This window comes from Trematomus bernacchii, unplaced genomic scaffold, assembly GCF_902827165.1.
Source record: "Trematomus bernacchii unplaced genomic scaffold, fTreBer1.1, whole genome shotgun sequence".
In the NCBI taxonomy this organism is placed as follows: Eukaryota; Metazoa; Chordata; class Actinopteri; order Perciformes; family Nototheniidae; genus Trematomus; species Trematomus bernacchii.
In genome coordinates, this window is record NW_022987722.1 from 330,994 (window position 1) to 348,791 (window position 17,798).

The 17,798-nt window shown below is 42.6% G+C and overlaps 1 protein-coding gene across 1 annotated transcript in view; it reads right to left on the reverse strand.

The window, feature by feature from the left end:
* Positions 1–17,239, reverse strand: part of trip11 (thyroid hormone receptor interactor 11) — a 32,368-nt gene extending 15,129 nt beyond the window's left edge. The window contains exons 1-11 of the mRNA XM_034144343.1: positions 16,608–17,239; positions 13,913–13,989; positions 10,873–10,983; positions 9,935–10,237; positions 7,739–7,807; positions 7,345–7,510; positions 6,557–6,883; positions 6,009–6,049; positions 5,785–5,883; positions 4,694–4,903; positions 519–3,518 (exon numbers count right to left, since the gene is read on the reverse strand). Of these exons, the coding sequence (XP_034000234.1) occupies positions 519–3,518; positions 4,694–4,903; positions 5,785–5,883; positions 6,009–6,049; positions 6,557–6,883; positions 7,345–7,510; positions 7,739–7,807; positions 9,935–10,237; positions 10,873–10,983; positions 13,913–13,989; positions 16,608–16,695 (4,491 nt within the window). The 5' untranslated portion in view covers positions 16,696–17,239. The remainder of the gene's footprint in view (positions 1–518; positions 3,519–4,693; positions 4,904–5,784; positions 5,884–6,008; positions 6,050–6,556; positions 6,884–7,344; positions 7,511–7,738; positions 7,808–9,934; positions 10,238–10,872; positions 10,984–13,912; positions 13,990–16,607) is intronic.
* Positions 17,240–17,798: the final 559 nt, after the last annotated feature.

A 17,798-nucleotide genomic window follows, 5' to 3' on the forward strand; every position in this document is an offset into this window, starting at 1 on the left:
TGTCCATAACTCTGCCTGTGTCTACTTGAATTGTTGAATAAACGTTGTGTTTTAAAATGTGTTAAAACACAACACACTTAAAGGTAGGGTAGGTAAGTTTGAGAAACCGGCTCGAGATACACTTTTTGTTATATTCCATGGAATGCTCTTAACATCCCGATAGCAATGAATATCTTAAGTGCTTTGACAAAAAATCCATAAAAAAATGTCATCTGTGGAAGCCGTAGTACTGTAAAAAGCACGACCAATCATCTGAGCCGGCCCGGCTAAAATAACTGGATGGCCTACCTGCCTGTCAGCCTTCCATCTGTGCACAAACTTATCTCGTGCCCTCATTGGTCATGTGCGCGTTCGTGTGTGTTGGAGGAGGGGCTCTGTGAGGAAGTCTGAAGGAAGGGGCAGATTTTTTTCGGTTGTGTACTTTCATATTCTAGCGCACTCGAGCTGGTTTCTCCAAAATGACCTACCCCACCTTTAAATGAAAGAGAAACAAAGTGGGAAGTCTGCAGCGAACTCACCTGCTCTTTGTCTTTGAGCATCCTCTCCACGGTTGCACTCTTCTCGCTCACTGCCGTCAGCTCGAACTCCTTCTCTCTGAGCAGCAGTGAGAACTGCATGTTGGTTTCCTGCAGCGCTCTGAACTCGGACTCCTTCTCTCGAGAGCGCGACACCACAAGCTCGTTCTCCTCCTTCAGCTGCCTCCCGTCCAGCTCCAGGATCAGAGCGCGCTCCTTCAGGTTGGTCACGGCCTGCTTCAGCACCTCGTTATCGTTCTCGCGGTTTCGCAGCGCCTCACTGACGTTGCCCAGCTGGTCTCCTTTGCTTTTGATGAGCAGGTCTTTCTCCCTGACGGACCTCTGCAGGGCCTCCAGCCTCTCTTTGACCAGCCGCACCTCCTCCAGCCGATTCCTCTGCTCGCTCTCTGTGTCCGACGCCGAGTTGGACAGCCGGTGGTTGTTCTCCTGGAGAGTCCTGATCATGTGTTCCTTCTCAGCCAACTGACTTCGCAATCTGGTGATTTCTTCCCGCAGTTTCTCACTACTTAATGTCGGAGGAGTCTGCTGGCTTGGAGCATCAGCTACGCCTTCTGGAGTCAGAGCTACGCTGTCCAGTTTACCCAGCAGCACGTCTTTAGTGGTGCTGAGCTGCGAGATGCTCTGCTGCACCTGAGCCAGCTCCTGACTCAGACTCCCGAGCCTCCTCTCCTTGTGCTCGTAGCTCTGGATCAGCCCGGCGTAATCCACGGACAGCTTGGAGGAGCAGTCGCTGTCGGCAGAGACCTGTCCCTGCAGCTTCATCAGCTCCTCCTGCAGCTGCGCAGACTCGTGCTGCATGTTCTTCACCGTGGTGATCACCTGCTGCTTCCACTCCTCCATCTTCTTCACCTGTTGCTTCAGAGTGTCTCGCTCCTGCAGCAGCTCCTCGAACTGGTTGCTGCTCACGCCTCCGGACCCCCCGCCGTTCTCTCCTCCCGACGCCTGAAGCACCGCCACCAGCGTCTGGCACTTCTGCGTGAGCGCGTCGATTTCGATGTCTTTCTCTCGGATGATGCGCGACAGGTTCTGGATGGTCTCCTTGAACATCTCCTGGCTTCCCGAGGGATCGCTCATGGTGGAGAGGCGCTGGTTCTCCTGCTGCAGCTTCAGCAGCGCCGCCTCCTTCCCCTGGATGATGTCCATGAGGCGGTGATAGTCGGAGCGCAGCTGGCTGTTCTCCCTCGCCTTCTCGTTGAGCACGGCGATCACCTGCTCCCTCTCCACAGCGTACGCCTGCAGCTGCTGCTGGAGGTACATGACGTCCTGGCTGTGGCCGCCTCCAGACGCCATGGACACACGAGCATGCAGCGCCTGGATCTCCAGGTCCTTCTGCAGGATCATCTGAGACAGTTTCCCTGCCTCCTCCCGGGAAACCACCAGTTGATCCAGCTGTCGGGTCAGCGAGATGTTCTTCTCGTTCAGCTGGCTGATCTCCGTCTCCTTCTCCTTGATGCCTCTCACCAGCTTGTCTATTTCCACCTTGGACAGGTCGTGTTTCTCGTTGTCGTTCTCTTGATTCAGAGTCTGGCTCTTCTCCTCGTGCAGGATGACGTCTCCCTGCACAACGGGGGAGTGCACTCGACTCTCGCTGAGCTGATCCTGGAGGCGGGATATCTCCTGGTCTCTGGCGTGGATCAGCCGGTCGTAGTTGAGTGTCGTCTGCTGATGGCGAGCGTGAGCCTGCTCCAGCTCCGTCTGCTGAGCCTGTAAGGACTGCTGCGACAGCAGCACGGAGGCCTGCAGCTCCTCCGTGGTCCTCCTCAGAGTCTGCAGCTCCTCTTCAAGTATATTCCTGGACACCTTGAGCTGTGTGATCTCCGTCTCCAGCTCTGTGATGATGTCTAAAGTCCGCGGCTCGGTCAGAGGTTGAGGTCTGCTCTGCTGATCCCCGATTCGGTCGATCTCCTCTTTCAAATGGCTGTTCTCCTCCTTCATGCCTCCCAGCTGTTTATCCTTCTCCTCCAGCGCCAGTTTCAGAGCATCCGCCTCCTTCTTCACGACTGAGATACTGTTCTGCATCTCCTTCTGCAGATCTGATGCGTTCTGTTTCAGCGTGTCCATGAAGACGTCCTTCTCCTGCAGCAGATCCGTCAGCTGCTTCTGCCCGGCGACAGTGATGGAGAGCATCTCGTTGGTGTCTCTGTGGTCGGACGCCTGCTGCTCTGCGTCTCTCCTCAGCTGAGCGACCTCCAGGTCTTTGTCCTGGTTCAGTTTGACGGCTCTCTCGTGCTCCATCTGTAGAGCGGAGGCGTCCATGGAGCGAGCTCTGCTCAGCTCCTCGATGGTCTGCTGGTATTGTTTCGCCTGCTGTGCCAACGTCCTCTCCACCTGCCCCAGCTCTCCCTCCAGCTGACTTTTCTCCAGCTTCAGAGCCTCGATACGAGTGTCCTTCTCCCGTAACGTCCTGCTCAGAGCTGCCTGGCTTTCCTTCTGCTGCTTGGTCAGTTCTTCACTTTTCCCCAGAGCCTGCTCACTCTCTTCCTTCAACCTTCTGTTCTCCATCTTTAACTCATAATCCTCCGACAGCGCCTTCTCCTGAGAGCTCCTCAACTCGTTTAATTCTCTCCTGAGGTCGGACAACTCCCTCTCCTTCGCTGCTACCTTCTCATCACTTCCCTGCGCTTCACTTCCCGTCTCTCTCTCCTCATCCAGCGCTGCTTTTGCACCAGATAACTGTTCCTCTCGCTCCCGCAGAGTCTTCTTCAGCTCTGTGATTTCTCTCCTTGCCTCCTTGCTCTGCCCATGTGCATTTCCCAGTTTGTCCTTCAGCTCCTTCACCGAGCGCTCCAGCTGCTGTTTGCCCATATGCAGGTCGTTCAGGGTGAAGGCGCTCTGGCTCGCTTTCTCTTTTTGGTTCTCCAGCTCTTCCTCCAGCGCTCTCCTCTGGTCTTTGGTTGTGTTCAGCTCTGCAGACAGAGAGGACAGCTCTGCCTCGGCCTCCTTCAGCTGAGCAGAGAGCTGCTCCTTCACAGAGATCATGTGCTGGAGACAGAAAACATTGAAACAAAACACAAATATGTAAATATTCCATTTTTTTCTTATTGTGAAGGATTCCTACATATTTTCCTTTTTAAATGAGTTGTTTTTTCAGATTTTCTCTTTATTTTTTATATATTTATTGCTCAACATGGACGCGTTCACGATGTCTTCATTCATTAAAAACTCAATATGCCAAATACGAAAGGAGTAAGTTAGTCCTAGGCGCTTTCACACCGCAGTACTTTTCCCACAAAGGTTCATCAGAACTTATGACTTATTCCGGTGTGAACGCGATCTGTACGTTCATGAGAACTAAAGAGTTCTCATGAACTAAGTACAGATCGCGTTCACACCGGAATAAGTCCCTGAGGGAGGATTGGGCAAATGAAGCCGCTGACGTCACTTCTTCTTCTTCTGCTTTGGGTTTACTGGCAGGCCGCAAACCACTTCACGGCGTATACTGCCACCCGAAGTCCCCGGCCGGAAGTCCCCGGAGTTGGGGACTGGCTTCAGTAGAAGCTGCTGGGACTCCCAGCAGCTTCTACTGAAGCCTTCAGAGTAAATCGCCAGAACGCCGACACCTCCTCATCTCCACCGCTCCCATGTTTTATTTTGTGTTGCCATAAGTTAGTCTCTCTCCGTTGGTGCGCGGGGCTAATGCTAATGCTAATGCGAGGATAATAAAATGGCGGCTTCACAAAACTTTTTGGGAGTTTTACGGGGCGTGGTTTGCAATCCGCCCAGCCAATCAGACATAGGAACCTTTTTCTCCCACGAAAGTACCTGCTCTCTAGCAGGGACGGAAAAGGGGGTAAAAAGGTTCTCATGAACTAAGTTCTAGTTCCGGCTCTTTTTGGTGTGAACGCAACATTTTGGAACTAAAGTGGGAAACGTACTGCGGTGTGAACGCGCTTCATCATTTCACACGTTAATATCACCACAATGTGGGAGATCTTAGTAAGTTTAAAGTCCTAAACATTTCTATTCTTATGCACATGGAATGAGATATTTCTCATTTTTATAGAGTCTGTAAAGGATCAAATACAGGCAACACTTTATACTGATAGTAGTAAAGAAATACAAATAGTTTGTAACATTTTAACAGTTTGGTTGGCGAGATTCTTTTATTATTATTATTCTATATTGATCAATAATCAGTCCTCTGTGTTGAGTCTGACCTGTGTTGCTTCCTGGTTCTGCCGGTCCAGTTCCTCCAGCTCAGACATCAGAGTGTCCCGCTCCTCCTCGGTGTTCCTCAGAGCTTTCTCTCTGCGCTGCAGCTCCAGCTTCAGATCCTCCACGAACTCCTGAGGTTCACCGGACTCAGCTGCTGCAGAACTGCTGCCTCTCTGATCCTCTGACAATCCAAGTCTTTCTTCTAGATCAAGCTGTGAAAAGACACACAAAAGAGAATAACACTTTAGGATATATTTGTAATCAAATCAATCATAACATTACATTACATTTAGCTGACGCTTTTATCCAAAGCGACTTACAATAAGTGCATTCGACCAAGAAGATACAAACTTGAAGAAAACACAATCATATAAGTACATCAGGTTTCATAGAGCCAGAACATTTCAAGTGCTACTGAACTGGTTTTAGATAAGCCAGTCCTTTGTTAGTATATAAGTGCTTTATTAGCAATTCTATCGCTCGAAGTGGAGTCAAAAGAGATGAGTTTTCAGTCTGCTCCGGAAGATGTGTAAGCTTTCTGCTGTCCTGATGTCAATGGGGAGCTCATTCCACCATTTTGGAGCCAGGATAGCAAACCCACGTGTTTTTGCTGATGGGAACTTGGGTCCCCCTCGCAGTGCGGGTGCAGCGAGCCGTTTGGCCGATGCAGAGCGGAGTGCACGTGCTGCCAGTTTAACCATGTCCTGGATGTAGGAAGGGCCAGATCCATTCACAGCATGGTATGCAAGTACCAGTGTCTTGAAGTGGATTCTAGCAGTTACTGGAAGCCAGTGAAGGGAGCGGAAGAGCGGCGTGGTGTGGGAACATTTAGGAAGGTTGAAGACCAGACGAGCCGCTGCATTATGGATGAGCTGCAATCCATTATTTCTCAGTTATCTAGACTACATATGTAATAATATCCCATTATTAGCAGTGCATGAGGAACCAGCAAGATTAAGAAAGACATGTTTTTGACTGAGTTCTGACTTTTACTATATTACACCAATGCTAGAAAACACACACACATTTCCTTTTTGAGCATCCCGTGGTTGAAATAATAATGTAATAATAAGTTTGCATCAGATAAACAAACCTTGTCTTGTTCCAGGACTTCCCTTTCTTGTCTCAACGTCCCGATGATGGTGTTCAGCTCTAAGATGTCTGCATGCTCGACTTCTTCCTTTGGTTCTGCCTATTTAAGCAAAAGGAAAAGTTAGAGAAGTCGTTAAACTTGGGGGTTAAATCATGAGAACCTACCACTTCATACGTTATAAATATTTAAAATATGTATGGTTAGTGATTTATATTCATGCTTACCTCATCAAGATTTTTCAGTCCCTCAATTTCTTTTTCTGCAGCTGGAAAGGAGACAATTTAATTAATAATAATGTACAAAACAAACAATACTGTGCAATTATTCAGGTGTACAATAATCAAATAATTAAGGATTATTAATATATTACACTTTACACTTGGAGCAATAATCAAATACTAATACACAACTGTATAAATTGTAATATACTAATTTCTTCACATTTCTATTGTATTATTATTGTAGTGCATATTTTTATTTTTACAGCACATTTGAATTATATTTTAACATGAAGCCTGACACCGAGTTTCCCCCCAGGATAAATAAAGTATTTCTTATTAAATCCCAAATAATTTTTAAAGCACAAAAAAACGTTGGCAATCTTCTTTGTCCATGCAATATTTATGTGCGATTACTACAATCCAAATCAATCATTTTTACATAAGTTAACACCATCAGCTTTAATAAAAGAGACTTCCTGACGGCATTGAGTAGCTTTCATTAATTAACTCAGTAGCTATATTCAGCATGAATTAAAATAATGCCAGTGTACCTGTGAGCTTGTCTCTCAGCGCCTGGATCTCCTGCTCCAGCTGAGCTTTCTGCAGACTCTTGCCCTCCTGCTCCAGCACTCTGGTCTGCAGCTCGGTGACGGAGGTCTGCAGGCGGGTGTAGTTCTGCAGCAGCTCCGTGTTCTCCTCCTGAGCCTCGTCCTTCTCCTGCTGCAGAGACGCCTGTTTCCTCTGCGCCTCCTCCAGACCGGCAGACTTCTCCTGCAGCTGCTCCTCCCGCTGATCCGCCGCCTCCTGCAGAGCAACGACGGTCTGCTGGAGGTCCGACATCTTGGAGGCATCAGACGGGGAAGAGGCCGGACTCACACCTGCAGAGGAGGGTTTATTTTAGTTTTAAAGGTCACCTATTATGCAAAATCCACTTTTTCATGTCTCTTCTACATCAACATGTGTCCCCTCTTCTTCATGTCTCTTCTACATCAACATGTGTCCCCTCTTCTTCATGTCTCTTCTACATCAACATGTGTCCCCTCTTCTTCATGTCTCTTCTACATCAACATGTGTCCCCTCTGTGTAAAGAGATTCTGAAAGTTTCAGGAACAAAGATTCTCTCTCTTTTTGTCCTGATCCATTTATATAAAAACCTGTCTGAAAATGAGCTGATCAGATTTTGGCCACTTTGTGATGTCATAACGATGTTTTGGCTTGTGTAACCATTAGCCAATCACCAACCAAGGTAATAGGGGACCTTTAAAGCCATGATTTCCTCAGTAAAATCTCTGAATTCCTACACCTTCCATTAGTTAAATAATCCCAAACAGCAGCTCACCCCCGTGAATCTGCTCCTCCAGCTCCTCGATCCTCTCCTCGTACTCCGCTAAATCGTCCTTGTGTCTGCGGGTGATGTCGGACATCTTCTGCCGCTGAACGTCCTGCAGAGCCGTCAGCTCGTGTTGATGTTCGTCCACCTCTCGCCTCATCTCCTCGCGCAGATCCTGTCACAGAGCGGCAAAAACATCAAGGTTGTGAGACCCAGTACACTTGGTGCAAGATGTTGTTATGAAATTACTTAAAATCTGCATTCATTGAAAATGTGGCTACGGCAAAACAAACTATAAACACAGCACTTAGTAGAATATATATCTGAAGTCTGGTAATATGAGGAACCTCTTTCACATTGTCAATTAATAGCAGCTTAAGTTTCAGATTTAAAAAAAACTCACCTTGATAGTTCTTTGGAGTTTGAGGATCTCTCCCTGGTCGCCGTTACCCGTTCCTGTTGCTGTTGATGCCTAGAATAATATAAAACAACAAGATCTTGTCAGGAACACAAAAACAATAAAGTTTTTGTTGATATTCAATTCAAGTTTATTTTCACGTATATGAAACTGTACGGCTGCGCATTACCTTTTTCATGTTTGTTTATCAAAGTGTTTTATATAGCAACTCTCATGCATGTGGTACCAAAACTGCTTGTCGTGTTTCAGACAACTTAAAAAATATATATTATTTTCACTAAAGCACATTACAGGTTGTTTATCTTATTTTATCCATTTTCTTTTCTATATTTATTGTGTGTTTTGTGTTTGGTTAGCACATGTGTATCACTTTTGTTTATTTCATCGTTGACTTCTGATTAAAAGTATATAACAACAACAACAAAATCTGTCAATATATAATAAATATAGTCTGGAAAAATGTAAACATTTGGGTCTTTTTGGGGGCTAATTGATTATAGAAATGTGACACCCTTTAATATTTTATTTGGGCTTTTAGATGAAGACCGCACACAGTTAATAAATACAACTATTCTTCTGGCTACAAAACATATTTTGAAAAGTCAATCAAGGAGTAATCTTCACTTAAAGGTCACCTATCATGCTATTTTTAGGCAATAGCATAGGTCTCAGATATATACAAATATATAAAAAACATGTCTATGAAGTGTTTTGCTCAAAATACCAAACAGATCACCCATTCTAGCCATGCCTCATATCCCTCTATTTCACTTCCTGTTTCAAAAGTGCTGATTTGGGGTATAAAGCTTTAAAAAAACAAAAAGGAGGGGTCTGAGCTCATGCAGGACCCGGCAGCTACTGTCTAAACTAAATACCGCCGTGATGAAACGCCATATCATGGATTATCAAGGATTATTTCTGAAACAGTATGGAGCTCAAAGGCTTTCTCTCTTGCCAGTTATACCACAAGGTGAGTTCCTTTTTATTTCCTGCTTCTTCACACCCATGCTCTCCAGTACAGGTTAGCTCTGAGTGTTAGCGATGCTAATGTAAACACCGACCATATTACGTCCAAAACAGTCGGGCATTGTTTCTGATAGCAACGTTTCTGATAGCGCCGTGGGTGTAAAGCCAGCCTACGTTTCCGATATTACGTCATATTGGACGCAAATCTGGATCAGCTCCGTTGTAGCCCCGTTGTGGGATGTGGAGTTGGAGGAAAAGAGAGAGGGTTTTATTTTCTGACGCTGCGTGAGTTCCCCGACACACCGGGGACACATCTTTATGTATAAAAGACATCAAAAAGTGCATTTTGCATGATAGGTCCCCTTTAAGGTGTTTGAAGAGTAGATAAAAAATACAATTGGTGGCTCAACACGCCATGAAATGGGACATAATGAGCTCTAACGAAGAGTGGGATTAAAGGACAGGGTTCATACACTTTTTCACCAATGATTATCAATGACTTTTCCATGACCTTTACCTAATTTTCCATGACCAAAACAATTACTCTTTCTCAGCGGTACCACTGAAAATGGTTTATTTTAACATGGAACAGGAAAATAAGGTCTGCATCTGAAACATGTTGTGCCTATCTAAAACAAATCAAATAGACGGCTTACTAGCTTCTACACGCTAAAGCAACTAAACCAGCAAAACACCTCGACAGTTAAATGCCATTTTACGTTTCATTACTATTACTATACATTCATTATAGTATTATTATTTCGGCGATTAGATAAAATATAAATTATATTTGATGCAACTTTAGTTAAATTTCCATGACTTTTCCAAAACTTTGGGAAAAATATTGTTTTCCATAACTTTTCCAGGGCCTGGAATTAGCATTTTGAATTTCCATGACTTTTCCAGGTTTTTAATGACCGTAAGAACCCTGAAAGGAACAATAAATATGCTTCCCATGTTGTGTTTTTGGTGGTATTTGGTTGTCTACCTGTTGTTGTTTGTGAAGTGATCCTACTGACTGTATATTTATTTCTTCTGTTTTTGTTTTTGTTTTTTTGTCTGAGATGGGAATGTCATCTCCTATATGTTATTGTTATGTCCATGTTTGTGTCTTTAGCCTGTACAAAATAAAAATAAACGATTCCTGTGGCTGGATGAGCCAGTCCTGCTCCATTAGAAGTGAATAAGTGAACACTGCATCCTCATCATGATTACCTGAGAGATCCTCCTCCAGTGAGTCACCTCGGCCTCCAGACGCAGGACCTCATTGGACAGCCGGTTGATTTCCTGCTGAGACCACAGGACGTCGCTGAGGTCCATCTCGTCGCCGTGGAAACCCGAGTGTGTCCCCGAGGGCCGCGACAGGAAGGAGGAAGCAGAGGAGGAAGTGGTGGAGGAGGAAGTGGTGGAGACAGGAAGCATGGCCGGACCAACGGACGAGGACTGAGACGACTTCTGCAGAGTCTGAAACTCTTCGTGGAGACCGCTTTGCCGAGCCTTCAGGTGACTGATCTCCACCTGGGGAGACACCGAACATATTTTAGGGTTAGGGTCATAGAGAGGTGCAGGAATGAGTCCTAAAACCTGGAAATGAGTCAGCATTTTAGCTGGTCTCAGGATTTTGCATGTGTTTTTGGTTGTTAGCCTGAAATAAGGTCTGTTTAAATGCTGCACTTAGTTTTTTGCACGTCTATTATTTCCATTTGAAGGTGCTTTTGTGCAGGTCAATATTAGGCTACACTTATATATTAAGTATTGTTAATATAGGAAGGTTGCAAGAACAACAATATATTTATTAACAGCATTATAAGTATTTAATTTAATTGAAATGTAATCAGCCATGTGTGTACATTATGGCGGACACAATCAAAACTAAATACCTATTTTTTTCACGTCGTCTTTTATAGGGTTAAATAAAGTCATACATTTGATTAAATTATTTTATGCAGTCTTAAACGTCCACATATATTACACATTTATAGAGCAAACTACAATACTGAATTGTTTAAAGGTCAATGCATCATGGGTCCTTTATTACTGGACATTCTGTCATTGAATAAGACATAGGGATATGATTCATTTCTCTTTTGAAGGATATATTTGAACAACAAGTATTCTCTAAATGCAATAATCAATATCTAAAATGTACATACATCTTTCTGCTGCAGGAGGGATCTGTACTCCGCAGACTGGCTTTCAATCTGGATCTCTGAAGCTTCCAGTTTCTCCTCCAGCTCCGCATAAAGCATTCGTAATCTTTCATGCTGCAACACAAAAAAGAAAAGGGAGGAAGTCAGTAACACAGTTAGAAATGTAACATTCTTTTTTATCCGTTTAAAAGCAATGTAGTTAAAGGCCGCTGCAGCTGGATGAATGTTTTTTTTTTTTTTTAAATGATGTTAACCAACCTACAGACTAAGCCAGTGTTGGGCTATATTTCCTATTTTCAACACATGTTATTAAAAATTGATACTGACATCACTATGGAACACTCGTGCTTCTATTGGCTAGCGCTCCAACACATGATAGGCTAAGAGGCGGGACATCTCTAAGCAGGTTGACCAATCACAACAGAGCCAGCCAGCTAACCAATCAGAGCAGACTGGCTCTGGTTTCAGACAGAGGGTGAAAAGAGGTGCTGCAGCACAGGCAGTATGAGGAAAAATAAAGAGCTTTTTGAACATTAAAACATGGAGACATGTCCCAGTAGAGACACTACATACTGATATACACCTGAACATCAGCAGGAGAGGACTCTTTAAAGTAGAGACACTACATACTGATATACACCTGAACATCAGCAGGAGAGGACTCTTTAAAGTAGAGACACTACATACTGATATCACCTGAACATCAGCAGGAGAGGACTCTTTAAAGTTAGAGACACTAGATACTGATATAAACCTGAACATCAGCAGGAGAGGGACTCTTTAAGTAGAGACAATACATACTGATATACACCCTGAACATCAGCAGAGAGGACTCTTTTAAAGTAGAGACACTACATACTGATATACACCTGAAACATCAGCAGGAGAGGACTCTTTAAAGTAGAGACACCTACATACTGATATACACCTGAACATCAGCAGGAGAGGACTCTTTAAGTAGAGACACTACATACTGATATACACCCTGAACATCAGCAGGAGAGGACTCTTTTAAAGTAGAGACACTACATAATGATATACACACTGAAACATCAGCAGGAGAGGGACTCTTTAAAGTAGAGACACTAGATACTGATATACACCTGAACATCAGCAGGAGAGGACTCTTTAAAGTAGAGACACATACATACTGATATACACCCGGAACATCAGCAGGATGAGAGACTCTTTAAAGTAGAGACACTACATACTGATATACACCTGAACATCAGCAGGAGAGGACTCTTTAAAGTAGAGACACTACATACTGATATACACCTGAACATCAGCAGGAGAGGACTCTTTAAAGTAGAGACACTACATACTGATATACACCTGAACATCAGCAGGAGAGGACTCTTTAAAGTAGAGACACTACATACTGATATACACCTGAACATCAGCAGGAGAGGGACTCTTTAAAGTAGAGACCACTACATACTGATATACACCTGAACATCAGCAAGGAGAGGACTCTTTAAAGTAGAGACACTACATACTGATATACACCTGAACATCAGCAGGAGAGGACTCTTTAAAGTAGAGACACTACATACTGATATACACCTGAACATCAGCAGGAGAGGACTCTTTAAAGTAGAGACACTACATACTGATATACACCTGAACATCAGCAGGAGAGGGACTCTTTAAAGTAGAGACCACTACATACTGATATACACCTGAACATCAGCAGGAGAGGACTCTTTAAAAGTAGAGGACACTACATACTGATAATACACCTGAACATCAGCAGGAGAAGGACTCTTTAAAGTAGAGACACTACAAACTGATATACACCTGAACATCAGCAGGAGAGGACTCTTTAAAGTAGAGACACTACATACTGATATACACCTGAACATCAGCAGGAGAAGGACTCTTTAAAGTAGAGACACTACATACTGATATACACCTGAACATCAGCAGGAGAGGACTCTTTAAAGTAGAGACACTAGCATACTGATATACACCTGAACATCAGCAGGAGAGGACTCTTTAAAGTAGAGACACTACATACTGATATACACCTGGAACATCAGCAGGAGAGGACTCTTTACAAGTAGAGACACTACATACTGATATACTCCTGAACATCAGCAGGAGAGTACTCTTTAAAGTAGAGACACTACATACTGATATACACCTGAACATCAGCAGGAGAGGACTCTTTAAAGTAGAGACACTACATACTGATATACACCTGAACATCAGCAGGAGAGGACTCTTTAAAGTAGAGACACTACATACTGATATACACCTGAACATCAGCAGGAGAGGACTCTTTAAAGTAGAGACACTACATACTGATATACACCTGAACATCAGCAGGAGAGGACTCTTTAAAGTAGAGACACTACATACTGATATACACCTGAACATCAGCAGGAGAGGACTCTTTAAAGTAGAGACACTACATACTGATATACACCTGAACATCAGCAGGAGAGGACTCTTTAAAGTAGAGACACTACATACTGATATACACCTGAACATCAGCAGGAGAGGACTCTTTAAAGTAGAGACACTACATACTGATATACACCTGAACATCAGCAGGAGAGGACTCTTTAAAGTAGAGACACTACATACTGATATACACCTGAACATCAGCAGGAGAGGACTCTTTAAAGTAGAGACACTACATACTGATATACACCTGAACATCAGCAGGAGAGGACTCTTTAAAGTAGAGACACTACATACAAATATGAACCTGAAAGTGAGCAGAATATAAAGCCCCTTTAAAATACAAAAATGTGAAATGACTGGTTATCTAGTGGCGTTTAGAAGGAGGTAATTATAGGTTTTCCACACCGAGCATTCCTAGCTCTGACTTCAGGGGCCATTTATGTGAATTTTCCAGTGGGAAACTAACTTCTCTGATTATTCCAACATCACATGAATGCAGCAATGAGTGGATGCACCAGTGAAAGTGGCTGGATAACTGGGATGGATCAATTGAGCAACTCATGTCATTAATTACAGCTGTGTTTTTCCGCATATGGTCCAAAAAGGCGTATAGTTTCAGGTTTAGACTCACCTCAGATTTCTGAGAGGTGAACGCAGCCTCGCTGTCGGCCAACTTGGAATTGGACATCTGCAGTTCTGTGGAAGCATCTGCAGTTACATGAGGAAAAAACATTGAGTAAATCACAATATAAATGTACATCGATTCACAGTAAACACAGGAAGCATGAATTACATTTACGCCACACACACACCTTTTTTTTTTACCCTTACTCAATGTTAGTCACACACAGATCTGCTTTACATGACACACACACATATTTCTGTTATCAGAGTTATGTGAACTTCACAGCTGCCGTTCCTACACAAACTAAACCGACCCTACAGGCTGATCTAGTTCTAGTTCATGCCTTTCTTAAAAAAAAATGTACTAACTAAGTATTTAAGGCCTGGCATGCAGAACACTGTGTACTAAGAAGTGATAAGAATTCATACTTTTGATTTTTGTGAGCGCTGTGAGTTGGAGATGTGGGTCAAAGTCCTCTGTGCGTCAGAGTTTCATCACTCGTTGTGTGTTTGCTTCTCAGTGATGGAACTTTAGGGTAGAACGGGCTTCAAGGAGGACTTTTAAAAGAAGCTCCATAATTATTACCTTGGTTATACTCACGAGACCAGACAAAGACCTAGACCTGGTGGAAACTAGAAGCTGACTTACAGTACTATTACAATAAGAGTAGGAGCGCCTTCTTTACTTACTTCTTTGTTTGAGGTGCGCTTAGGATAAGGATATATGTAAATACAAAGTGCAAAGAAAACTCCATGGTGCTCTCTTTTGAAAAACCTAAAGCAAATGTAGTATTAAAGAGAGTCCTTTTGTGTGATTTTTTTCATATAAGTAGTGGATTTAATCATGAACCCTGTGATCTGTGTTAGCATCAGGATGTTAGCTGCTCCACTGACGGCGAATGAGAGGTTAATCGCATCGACTGAGAATGTTTTTAGTGGTATTTTACATAAAGCTGCATCTAAAAGGTATTTTTTTATTACTGATTAATCTGCCAATTATTTTCTTAATTCTATCAAATATGAGGGGAAAAGTGTCAAATGTCAATCCTGGCTCTAAAATCCGAAGTGATGTGTTTAATTATAGGACTTATAACTTCTTACCGTACATTTTACATTCATATTTAATTTAATATGCACACTAAATGTAAATAATATTATATTGTGTAATTTAGCTCATCAATAGTGTTTTAGTTGTCAGATAGTTTACATATTTGTACCTTCACGGTCAACTTTTATATTTTGACTATTTTAATTTTGTATTTTGAGATGTCTATATTGTATAATTGTTCGTTTTCTACTCTTTTTTATTTCTTATTATGTGCAATATTTGTTTTGCATGCTGTTGCGACCAAAACATTTCCCAATTTGGGATCAATAAAGTATATCTTATCTTTAAATGTCTTGTTTTGTTTGCAAACTTTTAAAAGGCTAAATGTATTATAAGATACAAAAAAAGACATATTTAAGACGCTGAAAACAGCATTTTCTGACATGTTTGCATTGAACACTACAAATGTATTGATTACCAAATGTTTGTCTGTCTGTCGTCTTATATATTTGTTAAATAATCTTTTGAGATATATATTGACTCCCAGAAAACACCTTAAACTCTAAGCTCTATAAATGGTGCCATAGTCTTCACATCATCTATTTAAAATAAAGACTTATTAAGGGAATACATGTCTGATATATTAAGTTCAACCAGACTATGTGGGTTACGTTTAAACCTTGAAGAAACACATAACTTTCTGATGCTACATTGAGCTGCACATGCTTAGTTTAGCACATCAGGAAACATTTTGTGTGCATCTTTTAAAAAGCACCTTTAGGGCATAGCTTGCTGACATTCTAATATGTGTGCACAGTTATGCAATGCTGAGAAGATTCACCGTTGAAGACGACATTCATTTTTCTAGTTCACTGCAGATGAAACATTTTGGATGCAAAATTCAAACAAATATTCTTGTCCTGCAAGATGTCTGACTTCATTTACTTTCAACAGCTTCTTAAGAGGAATGCCAGTGTTAGGTTTACATTCATCTCCTCATCCACATGAGAGCAAGAATACTTGAACACATCAGACTAACAAAGCAGCAGTGTGTACGCTAATCTACTACCCTTAATCAAGTCGGTTGCTTACCTCAGTACTCAGTCAATTAGAAGTCTTTGGATAGCATATCACTTAACTGTCCTCATCATTGTAATAAGTCAAGAATTAAGGAACTTATTGTACTGCAAATGACCCAGATCTGATTATAAACAGACTGGGCTCTGGTTTCAGACAGAGGGTGAAAAGAGGTGCTGTACAGGAGAAAAATAGAGAATAAAGTGTCTTTCTCTTTGTGTTTATAGGTGTGTGGCTAGTGGTACATCCTTAATTTCTCTCATTTGTGCATCTGTCGCCTGGTTGTTAGTGTATTTTCCTTCTTGTAGGTAGCACTTAGAAATGTTCGCTTATTTGAAGCTGCATTATGTATTGCTACTCTCTGTATGTGTTTCCTTGTGGTTCATTGCATTTACTGTATGTCCCCTTGGATGACAACGGCTGAAAATGTAATTTGTTTTTTATTGGAAGACAAGAGGCACACCCATGAGCTTCATATTAGGATCTTTAATTAAACAATAACAGGCGCTCTTGCTCTGCTCCAGCTGAGAGTCTGATGATGTGGCCACCATACGAGATAACACACACACTCACTCACCTCCTACTTCTTCCACCCCCTCCAGTAGCATGTCTTTAGTGAAGTTGGATATCTGCCCGGTGAAGGAGGGACAGGCTTCCTCCGACATTCCCAGGGACTGCCCGAGGCCGGAGCCGATTCCCCCCAGCCCACGATGACATGTTGACGGATACAAAACAAACCAAAACAAAGCCGGGCCGAGGGAGGACTAGCAGGGGAGGGGGCTAGCTAGCTCAAACTCCAGAGGTGATGCAGCCAATATAGTCATTAAGCTGAAATGATAACTCCACCTCAGGTTGTTATTAACTTCAAAATCCACTTTAATCTTAAAACGAAGTCGCTTTTCAGGCTGACAGAAGCTCCTTTAGCAACAGCTGATCTGGAGGAATTTGCTAAGCTAAGCTAAGCTAATCTAAGCGACGTTATGTGACATTTAAACAGCTAATATGTTACTTTACAGATGTACGTTTAGTACCGTCGTCTACGCTGGGTGTTAGCGGTGTTTTCAGAAGGTTTTAGAAGGTCTGACAACAATGCAAGGGGCAGAAAGTGCCACCTCAACTGCAGCCATATTTATCCGATCGGCTGCTGCTGTCAGGTTTGACGTGGACACAGGACACGGCCGCGGTGCATTGTGGGATTCTGGAGGACCAACAAATACTTCTTCTTCTTCGGTTTTTAAGGCGGTTGGCGCCTCCTGCTGGATTGACCAACAAATAACAAGGTGCGTTCACGAAGTCACGTAAAGATAATGTGTATTCAAAAACAACACACGTTGATCTAAGTCAAAGATATTTAAAAGGAATAAATAGTCAATTAAATAAATACATATACATTCAAAAACGCTGTGCACTACAGTCGCAGTGAATAATTACAAATATACACATTTATTTACGATAAAAAATTGTGTATTCGTCTAAATAGCGTTTTATCCCAAAAGACAATTGTTTATTTTGCAGAACATATTGTATATTTCCTCCATGCAATATGATACACTCGTCTTGAATTATCCTTTTATTTGGCTGGATTTAGTTTCATTATTAACTTTACATACAGTACATTTTGGGGGTGTTTAGTCTCCTAAATGAATAAAATAAATTATGCTTCAAGTTTGCCTTGTGTTTACCTAAAATATATATTTAAAGCTGGAGTCCTGAAAGTTTCCCAGAGTTTCATAGCATTTATCATTTGGGTTTAAGTTAATAAAGACAT